At 46.2% G+C, this 22,536-nt stretch overlaps 1 protein-coding gene across 1 annotated transcript in view; it reads left to right on the forward strand.

Moving 5' to 3' along the window:
• Positions 1-1,781: 1,781 nt before the first annotated feature.
• The window catches only part of IGF2R (insulin like growth factor 2 receptor), a 139,217-nt gene continuing 118,462 nt past the window's right edge, over positions 1,782-22,536 (forward strand). The window contains exon 1 of the mRNA XM_019029518.4: positions 1,782-2,116. Coding sequence (XP_018885063.2) covers positions 1,968-2,116 — 149 coding nt within the window. The 5' untranslated portion in view covers positions 1,782-1,967. The remainder of the gene's footprint in view (positions 2,117-22,536) is intronic.

Raw genomic sequence — 22,536 nt, forward strand, 5'->3', positions numbered from 1 at the left:
TTGGTGATACTAGTTTTAATTATTTGATTAAGGTGGTTCTACCAGATCTTTCCATTGTGAAGAGGTATTTTGTCTTTTTTAAGGAAGTATACTTTGAAGGTGATACTTTGAGACAAAGAGAATATTCCGCTTCACAATAATTTTTCACCAGATGGTTTTAGTATTTACTGATGGTCCTTGCCTGTATCCATTATAACACTGGAGCTGCAAAACACAAACCCTTTTTCTTTTTTTTTTTTTTTTGAGACGGAGTCTCGCTCTGTTTCCCAGGCTGGAGTGCAGTGGCATGATCTCGGCTCACTGCAACCTCTGCCTCCTGGGTTCAAGCGATTCTCCTGCCTCAGCCTCCTGAGTAGCTGGGACTACAGGCGTGTGCCACCACGACCGGTTAATTTTTTGTATTTTTAGTAGAGATGGGATTTCACTGTGTTAGCCAGGATGGTCTCGATCTCCTGACCTTGTGATCCGCCAGCCTTGGCCTCCCAAAGTGCTGGGTTTACAGTCGCGAGCCACCGTGCCCGGTCACCACAAACCCTTTTTCGACGTCCACAGTTTACACCTGAGCTCTCCCTTTGACCCACTACAACACTTTCCTTTCTTGGGCAATATATTAATAGCACGGTGGTTATGTCACAGGCCTGTGACTGGCTTGGGCTCAAACCTGGGCTTTTTCACTTACTAGCTGCAAGACTAACCAGTTATTTAATTTCTCCATTCCTCACTTTCCTTATCTGCAAAACGGATGCAATAAAGGCACCCCCTCTTACAGGACTGTTAGGATTAAATGAGCTAAATCACAGTGTCCGAACACTTCAGTACTTGGTACATAATTACTTGCTCAAGAAATGTTAGCTATTATTGGGTCATGATTATTTATATGTGTTTGAATTCCAGCTTTGCCACATCCCAGAGTGTCTTTTGAGTAAGTCACTCAGTATCCTTGTGCCTCAATTCCTCATCTATAAGCAGGTTCCCATCTCATAGGTTTTTAAAGATTCATGCTTAGCAGTGTCTGGTATGGAATAAGCACTAAAAAAGATGAGCTTTTATGATGATGATGATTACTATTTTCAGTCATGATTATTTTGTATCTTTGCTCTAAAAGACAGTGAATTTTTTTAGTTCAAGACTTTTAGATTCATCGTTCTACTTTCATTGTGGCTAGCTCATGGCCATCCACGCAGTGAATTAATAAAGCTTTGTTGAGTGGCACTTGCTTGACAGCGACACTTTTGTCCACTCTTTCACCTTGCTGGATTTGTGCTGCCTTCCTTGCTGTAGGAAGCCCACGCTTGGGAAATAACATTCCCACAGAAGGTCTGAGAGGCTCTGACGGGCCAAAGTTGTAAACCCCCATGATTTGACTCCACGGGCAGTTAAAGTGTGTTCCCACCCCCTCCGGATCCGCTGCCACTAGGCTGTGCGAAGGCATTTACCTCCCTGGCACTTTGATCCAAGTTCCCTATTTTCCCGTACTCGTCGATCGAGGTTGGGAACAGTGGCTCTAACCTGGGAAGCACCCGCCACGATCCAGCAGGCCGCGGTGGGAGGGGAAACTGAGGCCCGGCTAGGCACCCCCGCCGCGCCCAGCCCGCCCAGAGGCTCAGGCCCCGGGAGGCACCTGGAGCCTGCGCCCCGCCCGCGCCGCTTCCTGTCCCGCGCGCTGCGCTCACGTGACCCGGGCCTGGGAGGAGCCGGGGCGGGCGGGGGTCACCTGAACAAGGGAGTCACGTGAGCGGGGGGCGGGGGTGGGGGGGCGGTGCCGGGCGGCTGTCACGTGACGCGGTTCCGGGGCCGCCGCTGCTGCTGTCGCTGTCGCCGAGCCCAGTCGAGCCGCGCTCACCTCGGGCTCCCGCTCCGTCTCCACCTCCGCCTTTGCCCTGGCGGCGCGACCCCGTCCCGGGCGCGGCCCCCAGCAGTCGCGCGCCGCTAGCCTCGCGCCCGCCGCGCAGTCCGGGCCCGGCGCGATGGGGGCCGCCGCCGGCCGGAGCCCCCACCTGGGGCCCGTGCCCGCCCGCCGCCCGCAGCGCTCTCTGCTCCTGCTGCAGCTGCTGCTGCTCGTCGCTGCCCCGGGGTCCACGCAGGCCCAGGCCGCCCCGTTCCCCGAGCTGTGCAGGTGGGTGGCCCGCCCGGACGCAGGCTCCGCTCGCGGTGCCCGGGGTGAGCGGCCGGCGTGGGGGGCGGGGAGCGCTCGAGGAGCTCCTGGGGTCTCCAAGTCGCCTCCGGTCCGCGCCGGGGTCCGCCCCGTTCCCGAGGGAAAGTTGCCTGCGTGGTGTCCGGGAGTCCCGCCGGGTCCCCTGCGCAGGCGGGGGGCGCGGGGGCACACGCGGTCGTGGCGGTCCTGGAGCCCCGCGTCCGGCCACTTGTGGCTGTCGCTGAGTCGGGGGTGGCTTTGTGCGGAGCGGTCGCCCCGGCCCTTGGGGTCGGCGCCTGCCCTCGCGCGGCCGGGCGTCCGGGAAAGTTGGAGGCAGGAACTCCAGTTTGCTTTGTTCCCGCTGCGCGTTTGCATCAGAGTTTCGCCAGCGGGGCACCGGTGAGGCCCCTCGGTGTGGAGAGGCTCACCGGGGCGTTGGAGCCCGCAGGAATGGTCCTGGAGTTGAGTGTTTGTGGTTTCATTTGCTGATTGATTTCCCCCCGTGGGCTCATTTTCTCTTTAAAGAATTTTTTTTTTTTTTTTTTTTTTTTAGCAGGCGGTGACTTTTGTCTTCTTTAGATTGGGGGCAGGGGGTGTCGTCCAGTGTGAGCTTTCAAGACTTGACCCTTCACTTCTCTGAGCCCAACTTCCTGCCTGGTTGCTCACATGATGTCATTGTCTCCGGGGCGGATTATTCTAGTGGATCTTGCTCTGGGAACCATGATTGTATAACCCATCAGTCCCATCGAGGGCTGTTCACCTCCCGCAACTGCTAGCAGTCCAGGGCCTGGGGAACTTCGAATTTCAGGAATTTCCTGACCATCCTTTTCTGGACTGTTTAGGATGATGGAAAATTCAGCTTTTGCTTATTTTTTTAAACTTTGGTAAAAAGGAAGCAGGATGAAAAGTTTTGAACAGACAACAGTTTCTCCCTGTTACTGTTACTTTTACAAGTTACTTTTCAGAGTGAAACAAAGTTGAGCCTACTTTGGGCTGAACTTGGAGTTTGTGGTAGGGTTTATGGGGGGGTTCTTATTTTTCCCATGCATCAGAGATAGTTTTATTAGCACCCCTGTGTTCAGAACATGCAGAAATTAGTCTAAGGAGGGTGAGGCTGATCTCACAATAGAAAATCTTTGGAAAGGCCCATATTTTTTATACTCCCTTTTTTGGAAGGGGAAGGGTGGATGGAGGGAGAGTTTGTGACACTAGTTGAAAGACCAGTTAGCTACCCTAAGATACAGTTACTCCAGTAACTAGTATGATACAGAGAAATGGTGGCAGCTTAAACGAGGTCAGGCTGAGAACAACATTTAGAGGAAGGCATTTTGGAATAATGGCTTCTGTGACCAAAAGTAAGAAATTAACTCGCCTGGGCGCGGTGGCTCATGCCTGGAATCCAGCACTTTGGAAGGCCGAGGTGGGCGGGTCACTTGAGTCCAGGAGTTGGAGGCCAGCTTCAGCAACATGGCGAAACCCCGTCTCTACAAAAAATATGAAAATTAGAGCCGGGCGCGGTGGCACACTCCTGTCCTCCCAGTTAAGGGAGGCTGAGGTGGTAGGATAGCGTTAGCCCCGGAGGTCGAGGTTGCAGTGAGTTGTGATCGAGTCGAGTTGCACTCTAGTCTGGGCGACAGAGCAAGGCCCTGTCTCAAAAATAAATAAATAAATACAATACGAAATTAACCCAGCTGGCCTAGTGAGGTTGAAGTCTTGGTCTTGTTAACAAATTGAAGTTTGTTTCTTCACAGTTAAGGTTAAGGTGGCTTCAAGGGCAGACTGATACTTTGGCTGATTGATGGGACCCTTACTTTTGCATTAGGTTAGTCATGGCAGTGTCTTGAACCTGTGTTCACGAACCTCATCTCCAGGTGGAAGACGGCCTCTTGGTCTGGTAGGAATGGCCTTTGTATCTTTACGTTTTTCTGGCCACTGTCACATGTGGGCATACTTAGCAAATGCCGAAGAGGTTTCTGAGGTTGATATGCATTGTGAATATAATAAGATCTGCCCTTTGTAGTCTTAGAATATCTTCAAAGTTGTGTTTAATTTTTCTGCCAGATTTTCTTAGGATGACAAATCTGCCAATCATTTCAGAGATGGATTTTCACCCACCTCTTTCCCTGTTACTTCCCTGTAGTTGCACATGCAGACTTCTCCAGAGCCACTTGCAATCTCTACTTTAAACCCAACATGTGCAAAGTGAACTTCCTGTCTGTTCCTGTTTTATAATTTTTTGAGGCAGGGTCTCACCGCGTTGCCCAGGCAGAAGTGCAGTGGTGCAGTCATAGCTCACTACAGTCGTGAACTCCTGGGCTCAGGCAGTCCTTCCACCTCACCCTTCTGTGTAGCTGGGATTACAGGTGTGTGCCACCCCACTTGGCTTATTATATATTTTTAAAAATTTTTAATAGAGATGACGTCTTGCTATGTTGCCCAGGCTGGCCTCAAGCTCCTATCCTCAAGTAATCTTCCTGCGTCAGCCTCCCAAAGTGTTGGGATTACAGGCATGAGCCACCATGCTGGGTTTATGTTCCTGTTTTAAACTGATACCTCTCCTTAAATACTTTTTGAAAACTTTTCTTGGGGTGGGGGAGATATCAGTCATCTGTAATTTTATGAGATAAAACTGGCTAAAATTTCCGTAAATGTAGCATGTAGTTGAGGAATAGGAATGTAAGTCGATTTTTTTTTAATTTGATACAAAAAATTTTACCAAGTGTCATCAAGGTGTAATGTGTTAATCTCCATTTTAATTTTGTTCCTGGGCATCAGTTTGCTGAAATGTAAATAACTCGGCCAGGTCTCCACTGTGAGCATGAAAAGTCGAGTCCTACAAATGTCCCCGTTTGTTTTTGCTGCTTGTTCACATGGAGGCAGTCCCAAATGTACAGAAGGATCACATTCCAAATGTTTGTAAATTGGTCATTTCATACGTGGAATGTGTTACAACAAGAATTGATAGTATTCTTGTTCATTGTATGGCCCCCAGAAAGTCATTATCCTTGCAAAGGTTTTGGAGCGCCCAGACACCATATGGCTTTAACAGAATTCTAGCCGTAAATTCTCATTGTCTCTAAAAGATGGAGTTGAATTTCCAGGAAAACAACCGCTCCTCCCAAGCCCAGCTCTCTAGAACCTAGAGAGAATATTTTTAATCTGCAGTCGCTTAGACCGACAAGAGGGACATGAGGGCCTGCTTCAGGGGTGCCTGCGAGGCACCTTGTGGGGGCAAAGCTTCAAGGTGACCTTTGGCTCTGAGCACTCCTGGGATGGGGTGCGGTTCCTGGTGCAGTTAGTTATTGGGAGGGATGAAGGAGACAGCACCATTTCAGCAGCAGCTTTAACTGTGTCCATGCATGTGGAGGGGCCTGCCCTCTGGGTTGTGCATTGAACAGCAGGCACGACAAAGGCACATTTCCCAAAGTGTATCTGGCTTGAAGCAGCGCTTTAAATAAGTGCATGTTTTTTTGGAGAGACTCAGCAAAGCATTTTTCAAGTGTCAAGTGGATTACTTGCCAGGTGATCCCTGTGCTGAGTTAGAAGTTAATGATTCTTATGCAGGTATTTCTTGAGAGGTGATATTGCTAGTACAAAGTTAGTAGAAAACTTGTTTCTGAGGCTAGTGTGATAGGCTGTGGGACTGGCCTGTAGAGAAGACCTGGGGCAGGAAAGAGTGTTGAAGGTCAGTGGAGGGCGGGAATAGTAGAGCAAGAAGAGAGGGCATTCAGGAGGAGAGGAGCAGAGGCCAGGCCATGCAAAACCAGCAGCAGTGTCTAAAGTGATCTCAGCTTGTCAGTGGCTTTACTTATTACCATATGCTTTAAACTTTGTAAAATGTCATATTATATATGTAATATGAAGTTTCCACCCTTTAGTTAGGTGTTAACAAGATGCTTAATGGGTGAGGTCTTAACAGTGTGCATTAATGATAAAATAATGCTTTGGGATGGTTAGATTTAAGGTAGTTAAGAGCTTCAAAATTTATACAGGACAAGTTTTCCCCAAATTGTTTAGGTATAAATGCTAGAAAGTTTTTATTATATTGAGGACAAGAGAATAATGAAGCCAGCTGGGAGCTGAGGTTGGTTTAGTTACTGTCTCTAAGGAGATTTTTTTTTCCCTGTAATTTTTCCAAAGGAACAGTGCTTATATGCCTAATTTGGGCCACATGTTAAACCTGGATCACATCCATTTGTGTGTGTGCATTTCTTTTCAACAGTAAGTGTATGTGGAAGCCTAAGGTTGTTAATTATGGTTACATTAGATCTCATGGATTAATTCTCAGAACAGCATCCTGACAGATTCCCAGGAAATGAATGCCTGAGTTGGGCCTCACGTCTTTTGTCAGCATTTCATAGAGAGAGGGATTTTTAAAAGATGGGGCTGAGAGAAATAATTGAGATGCTCCCTTCCCTATTTTGATCTTGGTATATAAACTATTGTATTGGGGAAAGAATTGAGCAGGCTCTAGAACTGAGCCTAGTGGCAGAGAGTAGCTTATCACTTTGCAGGTGCTGTTCTTTTTCTTCCTCCTTTTCTTCTTTGGATTGTCCTAGCCACAGAGAGCTCTTGCTAATGCTGTAACTGGTCATGAATGGTGTATCAGGAGGTGGGCGTAGCAGCTGTTTGACTTCATGGGACCCACCAAACTGTAATGCCGAATTACAATTTTGCATTTCCACCAGTGATGTATGAGAGTTCCAGTTCTATATCCTTGTCAACACCTGCCAGTCTTAGGTTTAGCCATTCAAGTGGAGTTGTAATGGTATCTCAGTGTGGTTTCAGCTTTCATCTCTCTGCTGACTCATGATGTTGAGCAAGAAAGGAACATCTTTTCTTGTATTTATTGGAATCCTGGATGATGTTCACCATTATCATGTGCTTACTGACTGTTTGGGTATTTTTTGTAGTGTCCTTTAAAAATCATATTTTGTCCCTTTTACCCCTTAAAAATTGTTTTTGGGTTCTTCTCCTTATTGAGCTTTAGGAGCTCCTCATGTCTTCTGGGTACAAGTTCTTTCTTAGATATGTGTAAGGTATGAGTATTTTCTTTCAGTCTTTGCCTTGCCTTTAAATTTTCTCAGTGATATCCTTTGAAGAACAGATTTAAAAAAAATTTGATGGACTATAACTTTTTATGGTTTGTGCTTTTGGTAGCTTGAGAAATCAACCTTAAAACTAGTGACATTTGACCTGGGTAATTTTTTGTTTGGAGGGCTATCCTGGGCGTTGTAGGATGTCAGCCAGCATTCCTGGCCTCTACTCACTAGATGCCAAGACTATACTCTACCACTCCCCCTCCCCCAGTGGTAGCAAATAAAAATGTCTCCAGACATATCAAAGGCCCTGGAGGGGAGGGGGCAAAATCACATCCAATTGAGAACCACTGGCCTACCCCAAGGTCTCAAAGATTTTCTCCTGTGTCTGCCTCTAGAAGTTTTTTGGTTTTAACTTTGATTCCTTAACTCTAGGATCAATTTTTGTGGTTTAATTTTTATATATGATGTTTGAAGAAAACTCAAACCATATTTTTCCTTTGCTCTCATTCCATGAACAGTCATCAACACAGAAGACCTCCGTAATCAAATGTGTGGTCGTTTTTCCCCAGGCACCAAGCAGTGACCCCTGGCCAATTCAATTCCTGACCCTGTCTACCTGGAGATAGTGTCAGATGCCACAGGTTTGGGGCTCAGTTCCCGAGACCGCTCCCCACCCCACACCAGTCACAAGTGTGGGCCTCTGGAACTTCTGACCAACTGGCTTCAATTTGGGGTTCCCACAGTGCCTCTTTGGGTCTGATTAATTTGCTAGTGTGACTTACAGAACTCAGGAAAACACTGATGATTAGCAGTTTATGAGGATATTACAAGGGATACGGATGAAGAGATGTTTAGGGTGAGGTATTGGGGAAGGGGTGCGGAGCCTCTGTGACCTCCCTGGCTCACTACCCTCCAGGAATTGCCGTGCATTCAACTATTTGGAAGCTCCCCCAACCCAGTTTTTATGGAAGCTTCAGGAGGTCAGCATTTCTTCTCCCGGGTATAGGGTGGGACCCTCACTGGGGAGGATCTTAAGACCCACAGTCCAAAAGTAGGGAAGATGAGAGTCCTACCTTGGGGCAGGTGGAAGGAGGGGCAGGTGGAGAGATTGTTTCCTGAGGCCTGACACACCCAACATTATAACAAAAGACCAACACTAGGACTGTGGAAGTTAGCAGCCAGGAACCAGATGGGAAAAAAAAACCCATACATATATTATATATATTTTTATATATATATATATAAAATATATGTATTATGTATATATTATATAAGCATATTTATTATATATGTATTATAGTGTATATTATATATGTATTATATATAATATATAATATATATAGTTATATATAATATACACGCACACACACATACATAAATAACACCACAAAAAGGGTAAAAGTTTATTTCCATGAATATATCTAGTTCTGTTTACTAATACTTTATGAAGTATGCTTACAGCTCTGTTTTTAAGTGAGATTGGGCTACAGTTTTTTTGCTCTGCTGTTCTTGATGGATTTTGTTATTAATAATATGTTTGCTTTGTGGAAGGAGCAAGTTAGCTTTTAGTATTTTTGTATGTGGTGAAACAGTTTGTATATAAGATGGACATTTTCTGTTTCTTAAAGTTTGGTAGAATTCACCAGTAAAACTATCTGGGCCTGGTGCTCTTAGGTGGAATATCATCGGGGAGGACTTTTGATTATGGTTTTTTCTAGTTTTATTTTCAGTTTTATCTAGTTTATTTTTCTATTCAGATTTTCTGCTTTTTTTTGGGCCAATTTTGGTAATCTCTATTTTCCTAGAAAATTGTCATTTTAATTGTGTATTCATATTTAATAAGTAGCATGCTACTCTCATATTTTTGATACTCTATAGCTCTAGGTAAATTTTTAAAATTCCTGATGTTTACTTGTGTACTTTTTTCTTAATTATATTTACTAAAGACTTATTTACCTTTTTAAAGTCTTTCCAAAAGAACTAGTGTTTTGTTTTTCATCTTTTCACCATTTATTTGCAATTTTATTAATTTATCCACTCAGTAACTTCTACATCATTTTTCTGTTTCTCGTTTGAATTGAATGCTTAGCTCTTTTATTTTAAATCATTTTGCATAATTAAGAAATATATTTAAAGCTTCATGTTTCTTTCTTCGGAGTACCATACCACTCATAGATTCTGATACTTTTTTTTTCTCCATATTTCAATTTTGTGTATTTCCTTTTTGGATTCAAAAGTTCTATCTGTTTCAACTTCCTGGACCCACTAAATTTTTAGATTTTTATTTTTTTCAGGTCCATGGACTTTGGGGGTTTTAAAGTTATTTTTTCCATTGTGCGGGTAAATGTGGTGGAACTTACTGACATTTCCTTTGTGGCCTAACACCTAGTCAAGTTGGGAGGGTATTATGTGTTTGGAAAAAAAGTTCTCTGTTTGGGTCAAAGTTACTCATGGTGCTGTTCAGCTTTTCTTTGCCCTAACTCTTCCTCGGTTTGTCTGTTGCTTTTATTATTTATATCTGGCTGCCGCTGCGGACAGGCACGTAGCTGGATGTCGTTTGCTGCTGTCGCCCAGCTTACCAGTTCTCCTGTGGTTCAGATGCTCTTCTGCTTCCCTGTTGTCTTTTGTTGCAGAATCTCAGCTGATGTGTAGTCACAGCTGCCTGTTCTTTCTGCGTGGACGCTGTAGCTTCTGTCAACCCTCTGAAGATCTCTCTTAAAGTTCTGCTCTGATTGCTCTATTAATTATTTTTCCTTGGGCCCAGTTTCTTTGGTTTGAGTTTGTCACCATGATTGCATGGTGCTGGTGCTCTTGCAGTGACAGGTGACTCCTGACTGTGCTCTCTGCAGTGGGTCTCCACCCGACCTTGGCTGCCTCCTTGTGCAGCTGCGTGGGGTAGGGCTGGGAGCAGTTGTTGGAATTTGGCTGTAAATTGTTTTCAGGGAGACTAGGGGATGGGCAGGATGTGCCTCTGTGGCTGTTCTTGGCGCTTTAGGTCCTTTCCACCCTCCCAATGTCACCCCCAAGCGCTGTTCCTGCCAAGACACAGCTGCTAAACCCCTGTTGATTGCTGCTGGCAGCGTGTGGCCTGAGACGGGGGATCTGGATTGTTGAGTTGGCTGTGTCCAATCACTTCTTTTCTCTGGACCTCATTTTCCTCCTCAAGAGGGGTGGGACTTAGTTTTCTTTCTCTCTTTCCTATTTGAAAACCTCTCATTAGGGAGTTAGTTTTGGAAGTCACTTTCCTGGGCTTGAATCCAGACTCCTCCCCTCACAGGCCTTGGGCAAGTCACAGAACCTCTGAGGTCTTCCTTTCCGAGTGTGTCCAGTCAGGATGCTAACCATGTTTGTAGGCTAGGCGTGGGATGCTAACCATGTTGTAGGCTAGGCGTGGGATGCTAACCGTGTTGTAGGCTAGGCGTGGGATGCTAACCGTGTTGTAGGCTAGGCGTGGGATGCTAACCGTGTTGTAGGCTAGGCGTGGGATGCTAACCGTGTTGTAGGCTAGGCGTGGGATGCTAACCGTGTTGTAGGCTAGGCGTGGGATGCTAACCGTGTTGTAGGCTAGGCGTGGGATGCTAACCGTGTTGTAGGCTAGGCGTGGGATGCTAACCGTGTTGTAGGCTAGGCGTGGGATGCTAACCGTGTTGTAGGCTAGGCGTGGGATGCTAACCGTGTTGTAGGCTAGGCGTGGGATGCTAACCGTGTTGTAGGCTAGGCGTGGGATGCTAACCGTGTTGTAGGCTAGGCGTGGGATGCTAACCGTGTTGTAGGCTAGGTGTGGGAATTGGAAGACATTTGAATGCCTGGCACGTCCTCGGTGTTCATTGGTGCTGTAGTGGTAGCAGTTGCTTTATCTGTAAGTTACAGATGCTGCCTTACATCAGGGATTTATTTTTGTAACCTGTTTCTCGGCCTCCCAGAGCTCTCCATTAGTGTCTTGGGGTTTCTGCCTCAACCAGAGAGCATTTCTTCTTCATCTGTTTCATGACTGGCACTCCACGTAAGCTTCCTCATGAGAAAGAAAGGTTTCCACTGTTTAAAAAAGTTTCAAAGCCACTGGACTCCGTGATTTCCGGGTCCATTTTGCATCCCAAATTCTGCAGTTCTGAGGTTTGCAGCCTTGAGGAGTCCTTCCTCACTCAGATAATGAGGAGCTTGATAATTCGAGGTGTGGAGTTTGGGTGGGGGCCGGGGGTCACCCTCCTGCGTGTGGTGGCTTGGTCCCAGGCTAGGCTGGGAGAAAGGGGGCTGTCATGGTTCCAGGGCAAGAAGAGCCGTCCTCCCTGTTTCCCTGTGGTAGGATCAGGAAGTCTCAGCTAACTTCTGCACATGGTCAGGGGGGTCCTGTCCTCACTTAGGCCTCTCCAGGCCTCCCTGGAGGGTGGAGGAATGGGTGCTGTTGTAGGTGGGAACAGAAGTGTCCAGGCCAGTGGCTTGGATGTGAAAGTGCTTCATACATTCCACCTTGCTGTGCAACTTAAAAAAAAAAAGTACGGTCGTTTAGGTTTTCGAGCTGCCCAAAGCAATGCGTCATAAGCCTATTTTTGTCTCCGTGTTAGCCAGGGCAGAGGGGCACTTTCCTGTGAATCCTCCAGGGTGGGGAAAATCCCAGGCGCTCTGTGAACCTGGCCCTTCAGCCAGCTGCAGACCTTTGGTAGGAGTTTTCTTTTTCCTTTTGTGTGCTTTTCAATCCCCTGGGGGCAACCATTATTCAGTACATCTGGAGGGCAAGTTGTCCAGGAGGAGGAAGCAGATCCTAGGAGTGTCGTCCTTCACTGGGAGAGGTGTAGGAAGTGAGGGGGATGGTGGAAGTACTGGCCCGAGCTCTGTTTTCAGGAATGTGTGACAGCAAAAACTGGCCTTTGCAGTTGAGTTGCCTGTGGGCTATGGCCTAGAGGGAAGGTCAGGAGGGTCTTGCTGTCAGGGCTGCCACCTTCTTCATGCCTGCTGTGTGCTGGGAGGAGAGAGCTCCTTCAGAGCGGACCCACCATTGGATTTTGAGTGTGTGCAAAATTAACTTGTTGCTATCTGCATGGTTATCTGTACTCCGGAATCAGTTATACATTTTAAAACAGCTGTTTAGTACTTAAAAAACTCCCCCAACACTCCCTGCGCCCCACCCTGGCCTGCAAATAGAGTGCCAAGCCACCAGAATAGAAGCGCTAAAGTAGTGGGTTTCCTAGAAGTGGCAAGCCTGAGACTCCAGTGAGTCACCCTCATTGTTCCCCTGAGGCACCCTCCCTCCACCTGGTCTCTGCTCTTGAAGCGTCAGTTATGCCAGCACTTCTCTCTTTTCTTTTCTCTCTTTTTAGAGTCACCGCTTTAGAGTGACAGGCAGCGTGAGCTCATGGCCTTGACTTTGCTGGACATGCAGAGGGAGAGGAGAGCTGGTGGCAGAGTCGGGTGTTGGGCCCCGAGGATGGGGCTGTTTTATTGGAGAGTCCGCTGTCCCCGGGCCTTTCTGTAAAAGGCTGGAAGTGAGCGAGTGAACCAGGCACCCTGGTGGGGGGCCTGCATGTCAGACCCAGCGGGAAGCATGTCTGACTTGGTTGAGAGGCAGCTAAGGGCCCAGTGTGTCTGGGTGGGCCTGAGCCATTGGGAGAATGGAGGGAGGGGCCAGAGAGCATGGAGGACTAGCTGTGGCCAGGTCACAGAGGCTGTGGGACTTTGGGCTCCCTCTGGGTAAAAGCCAGAGCCCTTGAGGACTTCAGTAGATTGGTGGATTGAAAGGCACATGGGCCGGTGCTGTGGCTCATGCCTGTAATCCCAGCACTTTGGGAGGCCGAGGCGGGCGGATCACGAGGTCAGGAGATCGAGACCACGGTGAACCCCGTCTCTACTAAAAATACAAAAAAACTTAGACGGGTGCGGTGGCGGGCGCCTGTAGTCCCAGCTACTTGGGAGGCTGTGGCAGGAGAATGGTGTGAACCCGGGAGGCGGAGCTTGCAGTGAGCTGAGATCGCACCACTGCACTCCAGCCTGGGCAACACAGTGAGACTCTGTCTCGAAAAAGAAAGAAAGAAAGAAAGGTACGTGGAAGATTCGATTGCTTGGATCGCCTTAGGGAACTATGAGATCCCTAGGTGAGGGTTGCAGTTGAGCATGGTAGCTGCTTTTCCTCTTCAGGTTGCCTTTAAGGCTGCGATGGAGATAGCATGAGCTCTGGAGCAGGACAGGCCTCTTTCTAACATGGGCTTGGCCACTTTGTGAATTTGTGATCAGAGACAAGGTCACGGACCTCACTGGGACCTCCCTAGGCTGTCCATTCTGAGTCTGTAAGAAGGTGGAGAGGGGCAGCCCCAGCTGGGTGTTAGGCTTTGCGGAGCCTCTGCTGTCTGATGTTTGGCTCCAGCATCTTCAAAGCTGGGGCTTTTCTCCTCTGTCCACCTGATTGGCCTTTGTGAGGAACCACCACCTGGCGGTGGCCTCATTAGCATCGTGGGCCAGCCAGCTGAGCTGACAGCCCGCAGGTTTTCTAGAAAGGCCCACCTTCCCTTGTAGTTTGCACACTCCAGGAAGGGCCCTGGGTCTGGGAGGGTTTTCTGGGACCTTGGTGACAGGGATAGTAGGGGGCTGAACATTAAGGTCTGAATTGTGCGCTGGGGGCTGGATTGTCCTTAAAGGCGGTTGGCCTCAGACATCCACATGGCAAAGCAGGGAGTTTAGCCCATCTACAACTCTTCTTTATACATGAGGAGTAAAGTATGAGACCGCCCAGGTAATTGCTCTGATTGGAAGAAAATCATCACGGAGCAGGGTTTGGGGTTGAAATACTGGCCTGCATCCTGTACTGTTGAGTTGATCTGAGCCAAGGCTAGCAGAGAGGACCGGCCATTTTTGTGGTAGCTTTCTGTTGTGGAGGGCACTTGCCCACCTCCTGGGAACGCCACACCCTGGTGTGTTTGCACTTGTTCTGTTTCCCCCGCTGCTCTTCTGCTGGAAGCTCTGGACTCAGCTGTCTCTGCTGTGGATGGTGCAGGGCGGGCAGGCCAGAGTGGCATGCTTGTCCTGAGAGGTCCCAGGAGGCAGTTGAGTGTGTATGTGTGCGTGAGTGCGTGTATGAGTGCACGAGTGTGTGAGTGCAAGTGTGTGTGTCTGAGTGTGTGTGTGAGTGCAAGTGTGTGTGTCTGAGTGTGTGTGTGAGTGTGTGTTTGTCTGAGGCGTGTGTCTCTGTCTTCATCAGCTCCTAGGAGATGCCTCCGGACAGGGGCCTGCCCGTCTCTCCCTCCAGTTCCTTGCCAGTGTCATGTGACACTCCTTTCAGAGGGCACCCCCCGCCCCCAGCCAACTCACCTTTTTTTGTAAACTTAGTTTTTAAGCAGTCCAACTCTCTCTCTGGATTCAAATGAAAGCTTTAGATCATAGTCTGTTTCGATAGCTCTGTGTTCCTGGTGGTGGTTTTCTCCTCACAATGACCTTGTAGGCTAGCTGAGTTTTGTTGAGGAAGTTGAGCTGGGAGAGACTGTCTCACACAGCTTGTTGGTCAGCGCTGGGGCAGGAATCTGGCCCAGGCCCTTCATGGCACCTTTCTTAGGGTAGCATGCCCCCTCTCTATTCCAGGTGACCTCTGTTACGCGGTCCCCATTGCCTGCCCTGGTTCCCTGGGCTCTGACATCAACTTAGATGTCGTGTTTGACTTAGGGCTTCCAGCCGGATCCCTCTCCATACACTGGGCTTCCTTCCAGACCCTGCATACCTCTCAGGGAAAACCAAAGGCTGACGTTTGGCATTTCCCTGCTTCTATTTATTTGTATTTGTCGGCCCCGTATCTTTGTCCACAGCTTTGTGGGTTTGTTAGAATAGGAAGTGAAGTACTTCCTATATAAGCTCTGGCCATGCTGTGTCAAACTCATGTGCTTCCCCAGCCTTCAGCTCGGGGTAGGAGTCTTCATGCAAATCAGATTGTTTCTCTTTTAGTGTAGGCAACAGCAAGTTGTTGACGACAGTGGTTACCTTAGGCTCTTGACGTTCTGCTGCCAAGGTCCAGTGTGGGAACCCTGCCTCCTTGCTCCTCTTCCTTGCTGTTTTTTCCCTTTCTCCTTAGTTAAGGAGACTGGTCTGGATTTCTGAAGGTGACTGTGCTGGATATGTATGAGCTGAAACACTGTCTGATACTGTTGAGGGGCAGTAGTGAGCCAGGTGATTTCTTGAATATTCTGTTAGAGGATTTGCGTGCATGTCGAAAGTAGGAGAATCTTTTTTTGGATGTTCAGGTTGGAAACACTTCACATCCTCTTTGTCTCCAACATGTTAGATTTGTTGCTTGCTATAGACTCAGAGAAACATTTCTCTAGCTAGTGACCACGTATCTTGTTATGTGAATTTCACTTATGTGTCACCAACTGGGTTTCTGTCTTTTAAGGAAACCAAATTACAGATTCACACATGCCTACTTTTATTATTACTGATCCCATCCTGCCTTTATCTTGCTTTATTAATTACATTAATAATACTGATTATTAATTGCAAGCCAGTAGTAAAATGTTTAATAGTTACATGACCATTAGCTTAACCCCAAGATTCACAGGGACTGAGGATACTAAGATATATTTTAAAAGAGTTTGGATATATGGCAATAAATGAGGAAGGGACAGAGGGATACTTCATGGAGATGTTTTGTGTTGAAGGGAAGGAACCCAGTTTTCTAAGATTTATTTTCTTTAAGAGATTGAGCATACCATATATTTTGATCATAGAATTTTACATACTTTAGATGCTAGCTATTTTTAAAAGGAAAGAACTCCAAATTACATCTTGCAAGCTATTGTGGTTTTGCAAGCATTGAGTAATGGCATATATGAAAACTCTGAGAGGTGTCATATTAAGATACCAATGTCAGTTTAGAGATATTCTATATCTGTATCCCTATGACATTGTATTTTGAATTTTTTATTTTTCGTTTTTGGACAGACATTTAGAACTCACTCGGTGGAGATGGCTCTGCATCTCTGTTTGAAGCTTTTTGTTTGAACTCTAGGCAGCTGCGTCGGCCTGGGGATAGATTCACTTCTTCATTGCAGCCCCTCGATTGGTTTCGTCTGGACCAGGGTGGGTTTCGATTGCGGCCCTTGCTGGAACAGTAGCAGGAAGGTAGAAACACCCTCCTGTCTCTGGGTTGGCTGACAGTCTGTTACTTGTGTGCTTCTTTCTAATTGGTAATCTGCCAACACCTTTCAGGATGTTATGAAATTTCAAGCAAATGAGGTTAAAATGGAACCTCTGTACTTCTGAACAGGCGTGGACTGACTGCAGTTCTCCAGGATAGTTTCAGCAGAAGCGGTGAGATTACAGTCAGGAGCAAAACAGTATCTGAGCTTTCTTTATGGGAAAGATTCTGACTGTGTGCTTGGTTTATATGGCTAAATTAATTGCCCTTGTTAAATTAAAAAAATAGGGTATGTTTCTTCCACAGACTTTGCTTTAAAAGCAGAGATCTTCTAAAGTCATTTGCCTTGTATTTGACTTCTGCTGCTCCCCGTTTCCTGCTGGGCCTGATGGTTTGATTGTAGAATGTTTCTGAGTTGTGTCACTGTTGGACTCTCTGCTGAGCTGAGTAGTCTGATTAAAGGAGAGTGTGCATCTGAGTTGAGGAAGACAATATAGATGTGGACCTTGTTTGTAGAGTTCACAAGCTGCTTGTGTAGAAATAGCAAGGACAGTGCAGCCAGTGGGAAGGAGCCGGCTGAGGGACTTGATATTATTTCCGTGGAAACCAGTTGGGTATGGGAAGAGAGGTTGTGGAAGGCAATGCTCTGGTGTTTGGCAGTTCACACTGTGCAGAAGAGAAAGCAGAACTGGACTGGGAGTATAGAGTAGCAGAAGTTTAAGCTTGGGGAAGAAGTTGAGCAAGGAAAAGCATATGATCTGTTGATCAGCGTGATGTGATGTGGTCTGAATCTTCAGACAGTTCACAACTTTTTCATAGAGGCTGTCCTCAGATAGGTTCAACCACTCTGAGAATTCTGCCTTTACGATATAAGTAGTATCCATGACATTAAAAATGAGAAGAGAAGCGTTTTGGCCAATGACGGACTGCATACACTACAGTCTGCGTAAATGACCTTGGTCCTAGAAGATTAGGATGAAGCTGAACAATTCTTATCACCTAGTGATGCTGTAGCCATTGTAACATTGTAGCACAATGCATTAGTCACATGTTTGTGGTAATACTGCTGTAAACGAACCCGCTGTGCTACCAGTCTTATGAAAGCGTCCAGTCAGGTCCTAGGCCTTTAGGTCCACTCACTCACTGACTCACCCAGAGCCGCTTCCAGTCCTGCAGGCTCCATTCATTATAAGTGCCCTAGGCAAGTGTGCCATTTTAATCCTTTATACCATATCTTTGCTGCACCTTTTCTATGTTTAGATATGTGTCCTGTGTTACAGTTGCCTGCGGTATTCAGTGCAGCGTCATGCTGTGTGGGTTTGTAGCCTGGGAACAATAGGACATACCATATAGCCTAGGTTTGTAGTAGGCGACACCATCTCTGTGTGTGCAGATACACTCGATGATGTTTGTGCAGTGACAGAATTGCCTCATGACACATTTCTGACGATGTATCGCCATTAAGTGAGTGACTATAAACCAGTCCCCCCATCAGCAGTTACACTTCCTGAGGTTTCAGTTACCCATGGTCACCTGCAGTCTGAAAATATGAAGATATTTTGAGAGAGAGATGCCACATTCACATAGCTTTTATTACAGTTATAATTGTGCTATTTTATTATTAGTTGTAAATCTTTTACAACAACTAATTTATAAATTAAACTTAATCATGAGTATGTATGTAAAGGAAAAACCATATCCAAAACCATATTCCTGGTTTCAGGCCTCTACTGGGGGTCTTGTATCTGTGATTACAAGGTGCTGTGAAGGGATAACTGTAATTTTTCTATATGACTAGCATTTTATTGAATCAAGTTGTGTAGATGGTTGGCAATATAATAGGAACTCAGAGATCTTTATGCCATACAGAGTCTGTCCTTGTAATGGCATTTATTGTGACAAGATTTAAACTAAAGTTTTGTGGAATGTTTTGCCAGTTTTTGTGTTGTAACTGAAACTAAATGTTTTCTGAAAAGTTAAAACCATTTCTTTAAATGGAAAATAAATGAAGCCGTTTACCTAATTGGTTAAGGACTCACCCGTGGGCCTCACACTGCCTAGGTTAATTCTTCACTTTATAATTCCGTGATGTTGGGCAAGTTCCTCATTCTGAGCCTTGGGATATTTGGCTTCAAAGCTGAGGAACTTGGGAGGGTTGGATAATGGCGTCACGTTCTGTGGGGAGATTTGGCTCACATGTTAGCTGTGTGGGTGAGAGCCGTGCTGTCATGCGTTCTTAGCCACTGGCCAGTTTCCTTCTCAAGCCATCAGTAGAGATGCTGATCCTGCATCTGCCAGTCATTCCTCCAGGAGGGAAGACATTACTGTCCCAGAGTGACGGTGTCGTCGGGGATAATAGACACTTCAGAAAATGCCACCACTGAGCTGTATGAAGTGCCATGGCAGCTAGTGCTGGAGCTGTGGATTCAGCCGGGGAGCACTGTCTGGAGGAGCTGCTGCAGCACATGTGTGTATCTCCAGCTGTCAGGCTGGCCTTTGGAGTGTATTTGGATTTTTTGAGAATGAGAGAGGGACCATTGGCTGTTTTACGCTCTGAAAAATGACATAGAACAGCAAAGATTTTACTTATTTTTGCTGATTTTCTAGAACATTTTCTGTCCCAGAGTGATGGTTTTGAAGAACCAGGGTTCTTGGACAGATGGTTTTGCATCCAGAAGAGTGATTTTAACTAAAATCAGGCTGCCTCCCTTGAGGATGGTCACTGAATTTTGTACAACTGGGACAACGGACAGGGATCCTGGGTTGTTTCCAGTGGACAAGCCACTTCTGTGGGGGCCTTTGCAGTTCTCCCCGCTCCTGTCCTGTGTCCCGCTGGTTTCCTTCAGTCGAGATGGAATACAGCATAGAGTCAGTGACCTTTAGAAGACTTGACAGAGTTTCAGGAAAATGCTCACTGGGCTTTCTTACCTATCCTGCTGCAGAACTTTTTTTTTTTTTTTGAGATGAAGTCTCACTCTGTCACCCAGTCTGGAGTGCAGTGGTGCGATCTCGGCTCACTGCAACCTCCACCTACTGGATTCAAGCTATTCTCGTGCCTCAGCCTCCCGAGTAGTTGGGACTATAAGCGTGCGCGACCATGCCTGGCTAATTTGTGTGTGTGTGTTTTTTTTGTTTTTTTTTTTTTAAGTAGATTCAGGGTTTCACCATGTTGGCCAGGCTGGTCTCGAACTCCTGACCTCAAGTGATCCTCCCACCTTGGCCTCCCAAAGTGCTGGGATTACAGGCATGTGCCACTGCGCACGGCCTGAAGTTCTTTCTTTCAGAAAATGTATTCAACACATTCTTTTGTGTGTGTTTGGGTGAAGACGGTGTTTCCACACAGCTTGCAGATACTTTCTTCCAGAAGCTTGTTTGTTGCTAACATTTAACATCTTACTGTTACAGCTTAGTTTTCTCTTTGATTGAATATATTGATCTCTTTTTTTTTTCTGTTGGCTTTTTTCTTAAGTCTTTACTTGTGTAAGCTCAGATAACTTAGTCTAGAATGTAGGCTTTTTCTGGGAATCTCAGCTGAATGGTTTCATTTGCTTGGCTGTTAAATGAACCATATTGTTTGGAATAGTTTCCGAATTCTGGCTGTACATGTTCACTTCAGGTAGAGAATTTTCTAACAGACAAACTTTCAGACAAAAAATTTATTATTCCTTAAAGATATCATTACATTTTATTTAGTCTGTAATAATTTTATTGCTTCTGAAACCATTTTCTAGTTCTATAATGTGATCATGGTGCTTTTAAACTTTAATATCAATTTAATTTTAAGAATGATTTTAGCTTAGGCCATTCTAGGGGCTTGGCCTTTAATCTGAAAAGAAATTTAGAATCCTTTAGTTTCAAACATGTGATTTCATAAAACTTGTTGTCAGTTGTTTATACGATTTTCAAGTTTATTATGAAATAGTCTTTAAAAAATATTTACTTTAGTGGAAACATATCTAGTGATAGTTTAACCCGGGTGCATACCAGAGTACATAATAGTTTTTGGAATATTCTTCATAAATTTTCAGAGAGATTATTTAAACCACATGACTGTTTCTGAGCTCCTGTTGATACTAGGGGCTAGGCATATTCGTTTTTTCTTTTTGAGACAGAGTCTCGCTGTGTTGCCCAGGCTGGAGTGCAGTGGCACAGTCTCAGCTTACTGCAACCTCTACCTCCCAGGTTCAAGCGATTCTCCTGCCTCAGCCTCCCTAGTAGCTGGGACTATAGGCGTGCAACACCACGCCCGGCTAATTTTTGTATTTTTAGTAGAGACGGAGTTTCACCATATTGGTCAGGCTGATCTTGATCTCCTGACCTCGTGATCTGCATGCCTCAGCCTCCCAAAGTGCTGGGATTACAGGCATGAGGCACCGCACCCTGCCATTAGTTTGTTTTAAAGGAGACATAATGTCCGTTGAAACATCAGAATGTTTTAAGTACTGACAGCTTGCAGGTGTCTTTGGAGTGAAGTTTAGAAACCTGCTGTGACCATTCTTCATTTTAAAGCTGTGACTAAGAACTCTGAGATATTGGTGCCTTCGCCTCAAGTGCTGCTGATGGGTTTGAATGGCATTGAGGTTGCCAGGCCTGGAGGAGGGCTGCCTTGTGCTGAGTGGTTAAATCACCCCCCTGAAAAAAGTCAGTGTTCAAGTATTTTAATAGGCTCCTCCTTTCCTACTCCCATAACCACTTACATTTGATAAATCTTGACAAAACAAGTATGAAATGCAAGTAGAGAAAATAATATAATTGAATAGAGCAACACTTTTCTTTCTAGCAACCCTGATTTCCAGATTATCAGGACAATATCCCTCATTTTATTCTTTTTTAAATCTTGATTCTGCTCCCCAAGCAAACACACTCTTTACCTTATTTAGATATCCCCTTTGCAAGAATGGTGGATTTCTTTTAAGAAAAGCATAGCGGGCCGGGCGCGGTGGCTCACGCCTGTAATCCCAGCACTTTGGGAAGCTGAGGCAGGCGGATCACGAGATCAGGAGATTAAGGCCATCCTGGCTAACATGGTGAAACCCTATCTCTACTAAAAATACAAAACATTAGCTGGGTGTGGTGGCGGGTGCCTGTAGTGCCAGCTACGGGAGGCTGAGGCAGGAGAATGGCGGGAACCCGGGAGGTGGAGCTTGCAATGAGCGGAGATTGCGCCACTGCACTCCAGCCTGGGCGACAGAGTGAGACTCCATCTCAAAAAAAAAAAAAAAAAAAGAAAAGCATAGCATTTTAGGTACGTGTGGATCTCTTTAGCGTTGATTCCTACCAGTTAACTCATTTTAAGTGAGTTAACTTAAAATGCACCCTCATGCATTTTAACATGCATTTAACACCCTCATGCACCAATATCATATACTTAGGATTGTGAAATAGTTTAATGATGCCACTGCCGCTTCTTGAAGTTTGTCTCTGTTATCCTGGAGAAACTAGTCATGGCTCCTGAATAAGAGATTAGCATTTTTCCTGAGTAGTAGCCAAGTCTTTGTTTACTTGTTTATCTTGTATCCTACAACCTGGAATATACACTCTGAGAGGGCAGGGCGTCTTTGTTTTGTTCATTGCTGTACTCTCCTGTGCCTCCCGCAGTAAGTACTTAAGAAATACCTGTGAAACACATGAATAAAGGTTAACGAAGGGCAAAGGAAACAAGCCTTTATTGATGATTTTTCTCTGTGCCCAGTAATACTTGGGTTATTTTCTCATGTCCTTGAGTCATCCTGACTCTAGGAGATACCTCTTAACATGTTCCTGCTGAAAAAGCTGAGTTGAGGAGTCACACCCCAAGGGTATCACCCTAAGATTGGGCACCTAAGTACCCCAGCCTGCTCTTCAGGTTTGTAGCTGCTTAGTGGCCATCAGACTTTCCAAGTCTCCATGCTTTTGAAGGCCTATGTGTGCGGTTTGGTTTCTTGGCAGGGGGCTTTGATGGGTTCCCAGACCTAGGAGTTCTTGGCGCCTTGTCTTCCAGTGACCCCAACAGGGCTGCTATTTCTCCTCCATTGCTGAAACTAGTTCAGGGTTGGGGAGGGGGGCACGTGGGGGGGCCTGGTGGTTGGTTTTGTGCTGAGTCATTGCCTTGGTGCACTGTGGAAGGAAGCTCTGGGAGGTGGACGGCCCCTTCTGTGAGGGAGTGCTTCTGTCGTCAAGGGAGTACTGCATAGGGTGAATAACACAGTTACGTAGATAAATATGGTGGTCTTACCCCCAGGGCCTCCACAACTCCTGGATGGGCCTAGCCT

Source organism: Gorilla gorilla, chromosome 5 (genome assembly GCF_029281585.2).
Source record: "Gorilla gorilla gorilla isolate KB3781 chromosome 5, NHGRI_mGorGor1-v2.1_pri, whole genome shotgun sequence".
NCBI lineage: Eukaryota > Metazoa > Chordata > Mammalia > Primates > Hominidae > Gorilla > Gorilla gorilla.